Source organism: Tiliqua scincoides, chromosome 16 (genome assembly GCF_035046505.1).
Source record: "Tiliqua scincoides isolate rTilSci1 chromosome 16, rTilSci1.hap2, whole genome shotgun sequence".
In the NCBI taxonomy this organism is placed as follows: Eukaryota; Metazoa; Chordata; class Lepidosauria; order Squamata; family Scincidae; genus Tiliqua; species Tiliqua scincoides.
Genome location: NC_089836.1, coordinates 6296959 through 6309990, shown reverse-complemented (window position 1 = coordinate 6309990; position 13032 = coordinate 6296959). Strand labels below are relative to the sequence as shown.

Sequence of the window (13032 nt, the reverse complement as noted above, 5' to 3'; positions counted from 1 at the left end):
TTTGGGTTTCTTAAACATGTTTTCAGTGGAAACTGCTCTCCCTTGCAGCCAAAGGGGTGGAGGAGGAAAAGGCATTGTTTCTTTGGAGAGCGTAGAGCAGTCAGATGGAGAATTGTATTAGGGCTGTTAAAACCAAGAGACCAGCCCATAAAACGAAGTAGCACTGAATTTCTCAAAACAAACTCCCAGCTCTTCTCTCTCCTTCCCCACCATCAAAATGGAAGCAATAGGGCCCTTTTCGTCCTGGGTCAACTGTGTCCTGGGCAAAAGCGTCCCGGTATTGGATATTTTGTGTCTGTCCTTTTTTCCTCCTGGACACGTGTGTCCAAATATGTACAGGGGCACATATATTTAAATTTCGATGCACTAGCATGACTGTAAAAAAGAGAGAGGTAATGGGATGAGGGGGCACAGAACTGTGGAGATAAGAGTTGCCCCTTACCTGCAGTTTCGGGTATCCATGGGGGGGGATGGAGTAGAACGTATATTGGAATCCAACCAACATTTACAAGTTCGGTGCGAAATTTATTAAAAGGCCGTTCTCAAAAGCAGCAGAAAAGCCGATACAGTTCGTGGAGAGAGACCTTGGCACTTGCATAGCTAGCTGACTATTCGTTAAAAAAATTAAGCAAACCAGAAGGGGACGGACGGACGTGGAAGTCACTTTTCCACTTCCGCCAGAAGGAAGGTGCCTCCTCGAGGCAGTGAAGGCTGCAAAGAAGGGCACACGGCTGTCCTTTACGCGGCCAGCTCCGCCAGGGCCCTCTGCAAAGGATCCATGTTCCAGTAGTCGTCTTCCCAGCCCAGGAACCAGCCAGTGAAAGTAGGGGGCTCGTGGCCCTGTCGGATGAGCGTGATGGGAGTTCTCCGATCACGGTTGGCGGGGTCGGTCTCCAGGTATCTCCTTGCTGTAAAGGTGCAAGGGGGAAAAATTGAGCCAATAGGAAGGGGCAACTGTTACCCTGCACATGCCTGATCTTGTCTGATCTTGGAAGCTAAGCAGGGTCAGGCCTGGTTAGTACTTGGATGGGAGACTGCCTGGGAGTACCGGGTGCTGTAGGCCTATACCATAGTCTTTCGAGACGGAAGGTTGCCAACCACCATTTTTTTCTCCTTGGGTCAGGTGCCTCGTTTCTAGAGGCACCTGACGTCCTGGACATGCACAGAAGGTGAACTCTTGAGTTTCTATTTCCCAAGGCTTGGAAGAAACGGAATTTGGTCTATGGAAAGGGCTTGATACAATTTTGGTTTGCACTCATAAACAGACACCGAGTGATAACAGATGAGAAGACAAGTGCTCAAAGAGGGGAGGGTCAGCAACCATTTTCTAGGGGCTCAACTCACAGGGGTTCTCACGTTCAGCTATTCTAAAAGCAGGGTATACACAGGCCTCGAAAGTGTTACAGAATTGTTGGCAGACCAAAGCAAAGCTCACCCCACACAATACATATATTAAATATACTGTCAACGAACCAAGTAACTAATAAAATACTACTAGATGGGCCAGTTTAGGATCAGAGTACCGTACTACTCTGGGCCTACAATTTCTCTGACGGGCATCAAACTCACCTGACGTCTGAGCCTCTGTTTTCTCTTCTTCCTGGGCATCTTTTCCGACCCATACAAAGATCTTGTTAAAAGGAGAGAAAAGAAACGTTCATAGGAGGCAGAAAAATTACCCAGCCTATTTCGCTCTGCAAAGCTTGTTGCTGTGACTGCCGCCATGTATTATTCACACTCACAGTTAGCCTACCACACAGGGTTGTAGTGAAGGGGGGGGAAGGGAACCCCTTGCATATAGTTTTCAGTAGCCCACATGGTTGGACACAGATCCGGCTCAAAGGATCTTGGGTAGCAAATGATGGGAACATAAGGACATAAGAAGAGCCCCGATTCTTGGAGAAAGGTGGTATAAAAATGAAAAAAACACACACATTTTTATCTACACAAGTCCATGCGCGATATGGTCATCAGCTGAGTGGTATTCAAAAAAGTCCATGGGAAATTAACCTGCTGAACACAGGAAGAGCCTTCTGCCGAGTTAGATCTTTAGTCCATCTAGCTTGCTCATCACTGACTGGCAGCAGCAATCTGAAGTCTCTCAGCCCTACCTGAAGGGGGGGGGGTACTGATCTACTACTCCCTTCACATGGAGCATGGAGTCTCCTTCATTCTAAGGTGCTGGAATTTTTGGTGCAGGGCAAGCCAAGGCCCTCATTATGAAAGAGGAGAGACATACCTGGTCCCAGGTGTCCAAGAGCATCACATCATCTGTGGCCAAATCTTCCTGGGTCAGCTCGCCAGGCACCTCTTCAATCTAAACAGAAGAGCCATATGTCAAGAGCACGAATGTAAGAACGCAAGGAGAGCCCTGATGGATCGGGCCCAGGGTCCACTTAGCCCTGTTTTGGACTGTGGCCCACCAGCTGCCCTTAAGAAGCTGAGAGGCTAAGGCATAGCCTTGTTTCAGCATGGCAACTGGTGTTCAGAGGTCTGTTGCAGTCAATCTGGACATTGCACACAGTTATAATGACTAACAGCCACGAATTGCCAAACTTCAGGCAAAATTACAAAAACCCACCTCCTTAAGTCCTTCCTAAGAGGTCAAAGATTTGAGGGTCAGGTATAAGGCCAGGGTCACTTGGGTTCAGCCCTGGAACCTGTGAAGCTGTGTTATAACTCTGCACATGGTCAGAAACACTTTCCACTTGGCTATGCCGAGCGGCGCCAAGATCTCTTAGCTGCCAGCAGTCCCGAACCCACGAGAGACTCACCACAAAGCGCCCACTCTTGTTGGAGCAGGCAAAGAGTCGAGGGGGGTGTGCATCCATTTTCTTGTCCTTCAGCCGTGGGGACGTGCGATAGGCAGCTCTCCCACCCAGGGCCTCCCAGAAAGCAGCTGCAATCAGATCAAGGGTCTCACAAACGGCTTTGCCAACCCGAACTGTCTTGAAGGGTCTCCCTCCCCCTGACTTTGCCAAGCTGGTGCATTGGCCATTAGATAGGGAATAAACTTGCATGGGCAGAAAACGCAAGGACTTCTCAATACACTCTTAGTTCTAAAAGTACTTGCAAAAAAAATATAATTTTTCCAATTGTGATTTTTTGGGGGCACTAAAATTTGACAGGTGTCAGATTGGGATGAGCCTAAAGGGGGTGGGAATAAGGACTCCCACTTGATGATAATGATACTTAGGGGTCCCATTTCAAACCTGGCTCTCGGCCTTCAGCAACCTGAGTCGCCTGCACTCCCAAAATCTTCAGCAGCTCCTGAGCCCCCGTCTTCTCGGGGTCACTGGCTCCTTGACCCACCCAGAGGTAAGCCGCCGAGGGCGTTTTCAACACAAAGGCATCGTTGGAATTGAGCTCTTTGGCAGCCGGGTCGATCTGCGAAAGAAGGATGCGGTGGGTCAATACAACCCTGAACCTCTTTGAGGTCTAGAAGCTTGCCTGCGAATTTTCTTTAGGGTAAACCCTTGAGCCTCGCCCTTCAGTCCAGCAACCGGCAGGGCAGCTTGCAACATGCAATCTAAACTGGCAACACGCAAAATCTTACTCAAAGCAGCAAGGGGAAATGAAACATTAATATGGGTTTAATGTACATAATTTGGACCCTCCTTATCCAAGGGGGATTTGAAGACCCACAGATTCCAAGCCCACAGCTGGAGGGTCTTAAAGGACCTCCGAGACATGCCTTCCACTTGTGCCTGGCAGGTCTTCTGGGGTGTGGGGAGATGGTGCATGGCCTCCTGGATGCTTCTGAAAGGCACTTCTAGTTTACAGTGTGACCCCCTTGCGGATTCAATGGTGTAGCTGGGGGGTACGGGCCACACCAGGTGACACACACACCCCGATACCACCACTAGCCAACATCTTTTAAATCTTGGTATTTTTGAATACCACCATGTTATTTACCATTCAATGCGTAATTTCATGTGGAATTATTAATTATTATTATTATTATTATTATTATTATTATTATTATTATTATTATTATTATTAACAGTATTTATATACCACTTTTCAACTAAAAGTTCACAGAGCGGTTTACAGAGAAAAATCAAATAACTAAATGTCTCCCTGTCCCAAAAGGGCTCACAATCTAAAAAGATGCCAAGGAATACCAGCAGACAGCCACTAGAACAGACAGTGCTGGGGTGAGGTGGGCCAGTTACTCTCCCCCTGCTAAAAACAGGAGCACCCACTTGAAAAAGTGCCTCTTACCCAATTAGCAGGGAATGCAACTGTGTTCTTGAGTTGCTCTTTATGTTAATAGAGAGGTAGGTTACAAGTTTGGGTTTGTGGGATTTCTACCTAGTTCTGTCCCAGATTCTCAGGCTGGTTTGTGTTCTATGTAAAACCATTACCAACATAATCTCTAGCCCTTCGCTTGTGTTTGCGCTCAGTAGGAAGTTACTCTGTGGTTAACTGACGTGTTTACGGGAACACAACCGTGATCAGTCTTTCTTATCTACAGCAAAAGAGGAATCTCTCACGGAAGGCATCTAGACCTTGAAGAGAGACTGTCACTAGGTCAGTCACATCAAGCTGAAAAATCATTCTCAACTATGTTCAACCCATGGAACAAATGTGGTTAACTGCATGGCAGTTTGAACATCCTTCAGCAGGTGACAGGCCCTCTGAAGATCACCCATAAACCATGTTCTGGTCTACAGGTGTGTGGACCGTAGGCAGCTGTTAGGTGTGAGATTAAAAGAAACGCTAAAGGGATATTCTTTGAAAAGCCCTCTGGTACCCCAAATACACACCCCCCCCCCCAAAAAAAAATAAAATATTTATGTTAGGGATATTAGAAACTCCTGGGAGGAAATTCATAGTTGTCCATTTTCTGGACATAGGTGGACAGATTTTCATGGTGAAAAATAGAAAGACCAGCCAACCCCCCCCCCCCAAATGCTGCAGTGTTAAACATGCTGGAAGGTTTGCTGGAAGGCTGGTCCGCAAAGCCCACGTTTACGGCTCCCGTACCTCTACTGCTCTGGTCGCACCAGAGGTGCTGGACCGAACTTGGAAGAGCCGCGTGGGTGCAGGGCTTGTCTGTCCTCCTTCCCTGGAGGTGCCACCCTTGTACACAATCAGAGGCTTCCCACCAAACATGCTCATCAGGTGAGGGGGCTCTTTGCCCTGGACCACTCGTTTCTGTGGAGGAAGAAGAGCAGAGACGCTGTATCACCAGAACAAGACTAGGCCACCTTGAAGACAGACGAAGAGCAGCCATTCCCAACCTGGTTCATCTCACAGATGAGAGCAGAGTGGCCGAGGGGGCCGTATTTCTGTGGAAGATTTGCCTACCTTACAGACTCTGCCTTGTATTGCTGTACCCACTGGTGAAAAGTGCCAAGGTATGTTCACATACATACGTGCACACTGCCTGATGGGCTTTGAAGTCATAAGGGGATGGAACCACATTTGGAGGTGAGCCACATGGAGGCCCTGCTGGTTCGTTTACCTGCACCGGAGTACCGCCAAGCTCCTCATCCAGCTGGACGGTGAGGAAAGCAGACGTTGCAATTTCATCTTGGGAGGAATCGGCACCCTGCCTGGGGAAAAAAAACCAAAATATTTGCAAGGGTAGAGTTTTTCCTCCCTTCTGTGTGTATTAAATAAATCCTAAGAGCAATTGGGAAAGGGTTGTTGGGGAGGGAAAGATCCCCAACTAGGAACTTTCTGCAGATAGAGCAGGTTTCATATCACTGAGCAATAGCCCTTAGTCTACAAATGTTTACTTCGTGATCTCCCTCTCCAGGGTGCCAGGAGAGGAGAGGGGTCTCCACAAGACCCTAGGGACCTTCTTCTTCCCCATTTACAGTGCTTCAAACACTTACCAGGTATAGATTATCTTCCCCTGCTTGTTCCCATGTCTGTAATTGTACAGGATGATGTAGCTATCCCCACCGTAGAACTGGCCATAATGTGATGGACTTACAGGGACTTTAGCAGAACCTTCTATTCTCCAGATCTGGGGGAAGGGGAGAAAATAGGAGAATACCTCAAATCAGAACCGAAACAAAAGTACACAAGAGAAGGTGTTTTTTTAACTTCTCACAAAACAGCAGTACTAGAAGAGATCCACTAAAATTGAGAGTTAGAAAATATTTCTTAACCCAGCATGTCATTGCAGAACTCCTTGTCAAAGGATGTGGTGATGCCGTCTGGCCTAGATGGTTTGAAAAGGGGACTGGAACAGATTTATGGAGGAAAAGTCCATCACTGGTTACAAGCCATGATGGGTACATGCAACCTCCTGGTTTTAGAAGGAGGCTACCTCAGAATGCCAGGTGCAAGGGAGTGGGCAAAAGGATGCAGGTAGCTTGTGGTCTTTTGTGTTCCCTGAGGCATCTGGTGGGCCACTGTGAGATACAATGAACCAGATTAGATGGGCCTGTGGACTGATCCAGCTCATCTTAAGTGTTTCTCATTTCTTGAATCATAAGAAACTGAAGCCAGCGGAACTCGCATTGTGTGCTTCCTGAGGACAGAGCCAGCTCCTTTGAGGGCCAACCCCAAATGATAGTCTGGGACCTTATAGAGAGTCCAGAAAAAAATCAGCAAGTTGTGAAAGAGGAATTGGCTAGAAGTTATGCAATACCCAGTAAAGCATTGCAGTCTCTTTCCCTCCCTCTCCTCCTGGGAATATGCTCCCCACATTTCTGCTTTGAGTGCAATTGCCTAGTCCACAGATAAGGGAGAAGCAGTGAGCAGACTAGACACAACCCTGCACCTTGGTCAACCAATCCACTTCGCCCCATTACCGCTCCATTCTCTTCAAACACAGCGGTCCACCGACACCTGCTGGCCAAGGTGGGTAGAACCAAGACAATATGTGCTGCATCAGACACAAGGTGAAATTTGGTAGGGCGACGCAAACATCTGAAGCATGGATGCCACGCTTCAAGATTTTGCTCAAAAAACCCACCACGACTAGTTTTAATGTCTGGGTTCATTTGAAGAGCAAAATGGCTCAGCTTGGTTGCACACAGGAACTTCCAAGGCTGCACCGAGAGTAACAGAGGAAGATTCTTGCAAAGCAACCAGCAACACACACAGCATTAAGCTCCACTCCTCCTACACTCCAAAGCAGCTGTGCATATCACCCCATCAGCTACCTGCTTGCTCCCAGTGCCATCGTCTTCCATGCCATGCTGGGCCGCCATTGTTGGAGTGGTGTGGAGCGTGGCTGCATCAAACGGAACTTGCTCGATTTTGGCCACGTGTCCGGAGACGTAGGCTACGCCCAGGCCCTCGGTCTGGTCCCTGTCACGCCAAGTCTTGAAGAACTGCTTAAACATAGGCGTCTCGCCACTCTCCGGAAGGACTTGGATCTGAAATGAAGAGGTGAGTCCAAGAGAAAATATAACAGTTCCACTTGAGAGAGCAACACACTCCTGACGTATAGGGCCTTCTTGGTTGTGACATCCTGCCTCTGGAACCAGCTGCCACAAGACCTGAGCACAGCCTCCTCATGATATGGTTTCCAGCAGGGTTTAAAGACCCATCAGTCCACCTGGCCGGGAGGTACCCCTTCTTATGCTGCTTTGACGTTATTTTACAGCTATTTTAATGCTTTTATTGCTGCTTAAATTGTTTTAATGGTTTTTTTTTTACTGTCATGTTTTATTCAGATATTTTCATATGTTTAAGTGTTCCTTTATATGTTTACATCCTGTTGTGCAATGTAGGAATCTTTTATATACAATAGTAAAATAAAGTATTAAAGTAAATAGTAAAATTACTATATAATAACCCCTGCTAATTGGGTAAGAGGCACTTTTTCAAGTGGGTGCTCCTTTTTTTTTTTTTTTTTTTTTTAGCAGGGGGAGAGTAACTGGCCCATCTCACCCCAGCACTGTCTGTTCTAGTGGCTGTCTGCTGGTATTCTTTTGCATCTTTTTAGATTGTGTGCCCTTTTGGGACAGGGAGCCATTTAGTTATTTGATTTTTCTCTGTAAACCGCTTTGTGAACTTTGGTTGAAAAGCGGTATATAAATACTGTTAATAATAATAATAATAATAATAATAATAATAATAATAATAATAATAATAATAATAATAATAATAATAATAATAATAAAATAAAATAAAAAAGTAAATAAATTACTATTTATAAATAGTAATATAATAGCAAAATAAAATAAGTAGTAAAATAAAGCTTTGTACAGGTGCTGGAATGATTGCAAGCAGGCAAAAGTAACACAAGCCCTTAGGATCTCTAGCTAGACATATTTGCTGTCTTCCAGCCCAATCCTAACCAACTTTCCAGCACCGATGCAGCCATCCTAACAGGCCCCACAGGACAAGAGGTGGAAAATGCAGATGGAAACTGGGGAACTTGGGGAAACACAGAGATTCATCACAATATGTGTGAGGAATATGAAATCAGATAGAGGCCACTCTGTTGATCAGTTGAACAAAAATGTTTTGGCAACTGACAAACCACCACAAGATAGGGAGGTGGATTTCCCTACAGGTCACGCACGTAAAGGGGTCTGAGGGACACATTCACAGCACTACGGCATTTGGGCCTCTTCAGCCTGGAAAAGAGACGCCTGAGGGGGGACATGATTGAGACATACAAAATTATGCAGGGGATGGACAGAGTGGATAGGGAGATGCTCTTTACACTCTCACGTAACACCAGAAACAGGGGGCATCCACTAAAATTGAGTGTTGGGAGAGTTAGAACAGACAAGAGAAAATATTTCTTTACTCAGCGTGTGGTCAGTCTGTGGAACTCCTTGCCACAGGATGTGGTGATGGCGTCTAGCCTGGACGCCTTTAAAAGGGGATTGGACAAGTTTCTGGAAGAAAAATCCATTACGGGGTGCAAGCCATGATATGTATGCGCAACCTCCTGATTTTAGAAATGGGTTATGACAGAATGCCAGATGCAAGGGAGGGCCCCAGGATGAGGTCTCTTGTTATCTGGTGTGCTCCCTGGGGCATTTGGTGGGCCGCTGTGAGATACAGGAAGCTGGACTAGATGGGCCTATGGCCTGATCCAGTGGGGCTGTTCTTATGTTCTTACTGACCAAACTGCTCTCCAAGGTGCTGATGTCACGGCTGCTGTCTTGTTCCCACGAGGGTGGCGGAGGTGCCTTCCTCCTGGTGCAGATTTCGCGGCACCATAAATGCCCCATTGGCCCCGCCAAATCCCACCAACCTCATTCTCAGTTTGCGACAGTTCAACCCATTTTAGCAACCCCAGAAGGAGCAAGTGGCTTCCACCTTTCTGGTCATCATCGCGACAACGCTGTGAGGCAGGTCACCAAAATCAGGTGACCAAAATGCCTTCTGCAGCTCTAGCGCGGCACTGTTTTGACATCGTGTTATAATGTTTAATTATGTATGTTCTTTGAGTAAGTCGCTGCGGGACACTCATGGCCGTGAGGGAAGGGCATGACAGGCATTTATTCAATGATCAAAAATAATTAATCCTGCCTGTTTTACTGGCAGGAAACAGTTTTTTTCCATCCCCTGTCATAAATCTGAGCATCAAATGATACCTCTGAGCAAGATCCAGACCATTTTTCTTTTCCCCTTACCTGAGTGTGCTGAGGATATTCCATCTTGGTGATGAATTCAGAGGCGGTTTTCAAGGCTGCCTTCCTTTCCTCAGTGTTGGCATTTCTACCTGTGAGAAAGGACAGGTGTGGAAGAGGAGACGATAAATAGCTGCCCAGAAGGATAGGTAGATGCAACATCTGTGACATCTGGAACGGATCAGGAGAGGGATCTTGGTGCGCTCAATGAAAGTGTCGACCCAATGTGCGGCAGCAGTGAAGAAGGCCAATTCCGGTCTTGCCTTTTGCCTTTTACCTTTCCAGACAAAAATTTTGCCATTCGTGCCGTGGTCCAGGATAAAGCAATCGTCCGAGCTCAGAGCAGCCTGGGAAAATGGATTCTCATCAGCCACCAATGAGACCACCATGCTTCCTGCGCCGTTGGAGACCTGTGGCACAAACAGACACATAGTGAAAAAGTGTAAGCCTAACCTATCTACCTCTGCAACCTTCTTGCCGTTTAAATTATTTTCTTACATATGCTCAGATATACGATTTTCCTTATTGCGTCACATATTTCATTTATTTTTCACATTTTTTAAAATCCCACTCTCCCTTCAAGGAGCTCAGGGTGGTGAACATAGTTTCGCCCTTCCTTTGCGCAACAACCCTGTGAGGTAGGCGAGGCTGAGAGACAGCGACTAGCCCAAGGTCACCCAGCACGCTTCATGGCCGAGTGGAGATTTGAAGCTGGATCTTTCAGGTCTAAGTCCAACTCCACAAGTACTACACCATCCCGACTCTCCTGTATGTTGGGGGATTGCCTGTCTAAGCAGGTTCAAGGCTGCTTCAAATTATGTCTGGTCCCAACCCCAAATCTGCAAAGACTAGGGCAGACCGACCACAAACCAATCCTACTTGCTATGAAATACTTCTATAGTATTGAGACATATAAAATCATGCATGGGAGGGATAGAGGGATGTTCTTTTCCCTCTCATACAGCACCAGAACCAGGAAACATCCACGCAAATTGAGTGTCGGGGCAGTTACAACAGGCAAAAGCAAATATTTCTTTCCCCAGCATGTCATTAGCCTGTGACACTCTTGCAGCAGGTGTGGTGATGGTACCCAAAGGCCTAGATGCCTTTCAAAGGGGATTGGAGAGATTGACGGAGCAGAAGTTCATCACAGGTTACAAGCCTTGATGGGGATGTGCAACCTCCTGGTTTTAGAAACAGCTTGTCTCTGGATGCCAGGAGCAAGGGAGCATCAACAGGATGCAGGTCTCGTGTTGTCTGAAGTGCTGGGCCACTGTGAGATACAGGAAGCCGGACTAGATGGGCCTTTGCCCTGATCCAGTGGGGTTCTTACAGGTTGTCTGCCTTGCTCAAAACCACAAAAGGCAACTCAAACAGGTGATTGGTGCATCAGATACGGTATGATTGGAGATCAAGCTTCTACCCAAAGCCCATCACAAGTGAGCAAACAGAACTTTGCTCCTTTTAGCAATAGCTCCACTTGACGGCTGTCCCGTCCCACTCAACGCTGCCCCTCTAACTTCCCGGCCATCTGCTTCTCATTATACCTTGTACAGCTTAGCCAGCCTCCTATTGCTTGCGTCAGCAGGGACATCATCAGTGCCCCCTGGCAGGGAGGGCTTGGATCCCAGGACCTGGATGACAAGAAAGGGAAAGAAAATTCAAACAAAGCTATTGGCCAAATAGGCTTGCCGCTCTCCAGATGTTCTGGAGAAGAAACAAACAAGTTCCACATGGAAAAATCATCAATTTCCACCCAACCCCCCACTGGCTGGACACAGGCCTGTTGCATGCGGTACAAGAGGGCAGGGAGGGATGGAGAGAACCAGCAGGAAACAGCAGGGAAATCAGAAGGGTCAACAGAAAAGTTTATTTCAGGGCAGAGTTCGGCCCCCCCCAAAAAAAATTGCCAAAAAAAATTGGCAATAAAAATGCTTTAAGTTGCTGTGTGCTGGATAAAATCTCAGGAAGGGGGTCCAAAATGTAGTTTTTTTAATGGGCTTGTGTTCTTTTTAGTATTTGCTGCTTGTTTTAGGCTCTTGGCTTTTGATGAGAGTTTTAGATTGTGTACTATTTATAGGGACTGTTAAGGTTTATATTTTTGATATTACATTTTATAATGTTTTTTATTGACATTTGGTAAGCTGCTTTGAATGCCCCCTAGAGAGATAAAGCGGGATATAAATTTGCAAACAAACAGGTGATGTGCGGAGGCATTTCTGCTTCACAGAGAAGTGGAGGTTGGAAATGAAATTGAAAGCTGTAGACCCAAATTCCATTGGAGGCTGATACGGTGAAGACCCCCTACAAGGCCCAGATGTAAGGGGTCCTGGGAAAGGCACACGAGTACACGAGGAAGTTAAAAAGGGACCTGAATCATCTCATCTCGCTCGCCGCCATCCTCGACCACGTAGACTCTGGCACGCCCGCTCCTCTCGTTGTCTCGGATCCCTTTAGCGACTTGGGTGGCCTTCAGCCTCTCAAACCGGTTGCTCTGGGAGCCGCACCACTGATGAATATCCTGTGGCACCCAGAAAGTGAGCAAAGACAAATGCCGTGACTATGCAGGAAGAGGGAGCTCAAGAAACGCACCGTGTCTTGGGGGGGAGTCATTGCAGAGCCTCTTGTTGTCTGTCTTGTGTACTCCCTGGAGCATCAGGTAGGCCACTGCAAGATACAGGAAGCTGGACTAGAGAGCCCTGGGTCTGATCCAGCAGGGCTATTCTAAGGTTCCTAAGCAGAAGTGCATTTGATCAGAATTCCCAGGAACTTACACTGCCCAGATCCAGGATGAAACAATCGCCAGTGTTGAAGCTGTCCCAGCTGACAGGGACCTCAGTTGCTCGCACCGTCCGCCTGCCTTTGATCTGAAAGAGCCTCTGAACCGTCACCTCGTTGGGGACCACGTGCCGGAAGCCAGAAGCCACACCACCAGCCTAGAAAAGCAAGGAAACAATTGGATGTGCCCCATGCCGACCTGGAGGGCTACAGTGTTGCCTGCTTGGGTGCGCTCCACTGTGATCTCTCCAGACAAATAGAGTTTCCAGGCCCAACTAGATATGGTGTGCGAGGCACATACTTTGTACTTAATGCCTGATTTGAAGTAGCCCAGGAAAGTGGAAGACTCATGCCCCTGAACCTCTCGGTGCTGGATGGCCTTCCCGCCAAGGTAGTCGTCCAGCTGTACGGTGAAAATGGCCGCTGAACCACTCTCATCTTGGCTACACTGGCTCCCTGGGATTCAGAAAGGGAGAGATGAGAGTGTTAGAGTGTTACTTACTGCCAACTAAGAAATATTACTTGTAAACAAATAGATTATTTCTCTCCAGATCACCTTTAAAAAAAAAAAAAAGTCTCACAGAGTTAAGTGGGTCCTGACACCGTGTCATTTTAAAAAAGTGGGTCCCGTGGAGCTTGGTCTTTAAATGATGTTTCAAACTAGGAATAATGGCAGGGGAAGAAGAATACTGAA

At 47.1% G+C, this 13032-nt stretch overlaps 1 protein-coding gene across 1 annotated transcript in view; it reads right to left on the bottom strand.

Annotated features, from left to right (window-relative positions):
- Positions 1-504: 504 nt before the first annotated feature.
- GSN (gelsolin) overlaps positions 505-13032 on the bottom strand; it is a 32595-nt gene continuing 20067 nt past the window's right edge. Inside the window, exons 3-17 of the mRNA XM_066610705.1 lie at positions 12640-12794; positions 12335-12496; positions 11932-12081; positions 11108-11194; positions 9838-9970; positions 9564-9652; positions 7128-7343; positions 5847-5980; positions 5471-5561; positions 4990-5160; positions 3213-3387; positions 2775-2899; positions 2240-2317; positions 1570-1630; positions 505-908 (exon numbers count right to left, since the gene is read on the bottom strand). Of these exons, the coding sequence (XP_066466802.1) occupies positions 739-908; positions 1570-1630; positions 2240-2317; positions 2775-2899; positions 3213-3387; positions 4990-5160; positions 5471-5561; positions 5847-5980; positions 7128-7343; positions 9564-9652; positions 9838-9970; positions 11108-11194; positions 11932-12081; positions 12335-12496; positions 12640-12794 (1997 nt within the window). The 3' untranslated portion in view covers positions 505-738. The remainder of the gene's footprint in view (positions 909-1569; positions 1631-2239; positions 2318-2774; positions 2900-3212; positions 3388-4989; positions 5161-5470; positions 5562-5846; positions 5981-7127; positions 7344-9563; positions 9653-9837; positions 9971-11107; positions 11195-11931; positions 12082-12334; positions 12497-12639; positions 12795-13032) is intronic.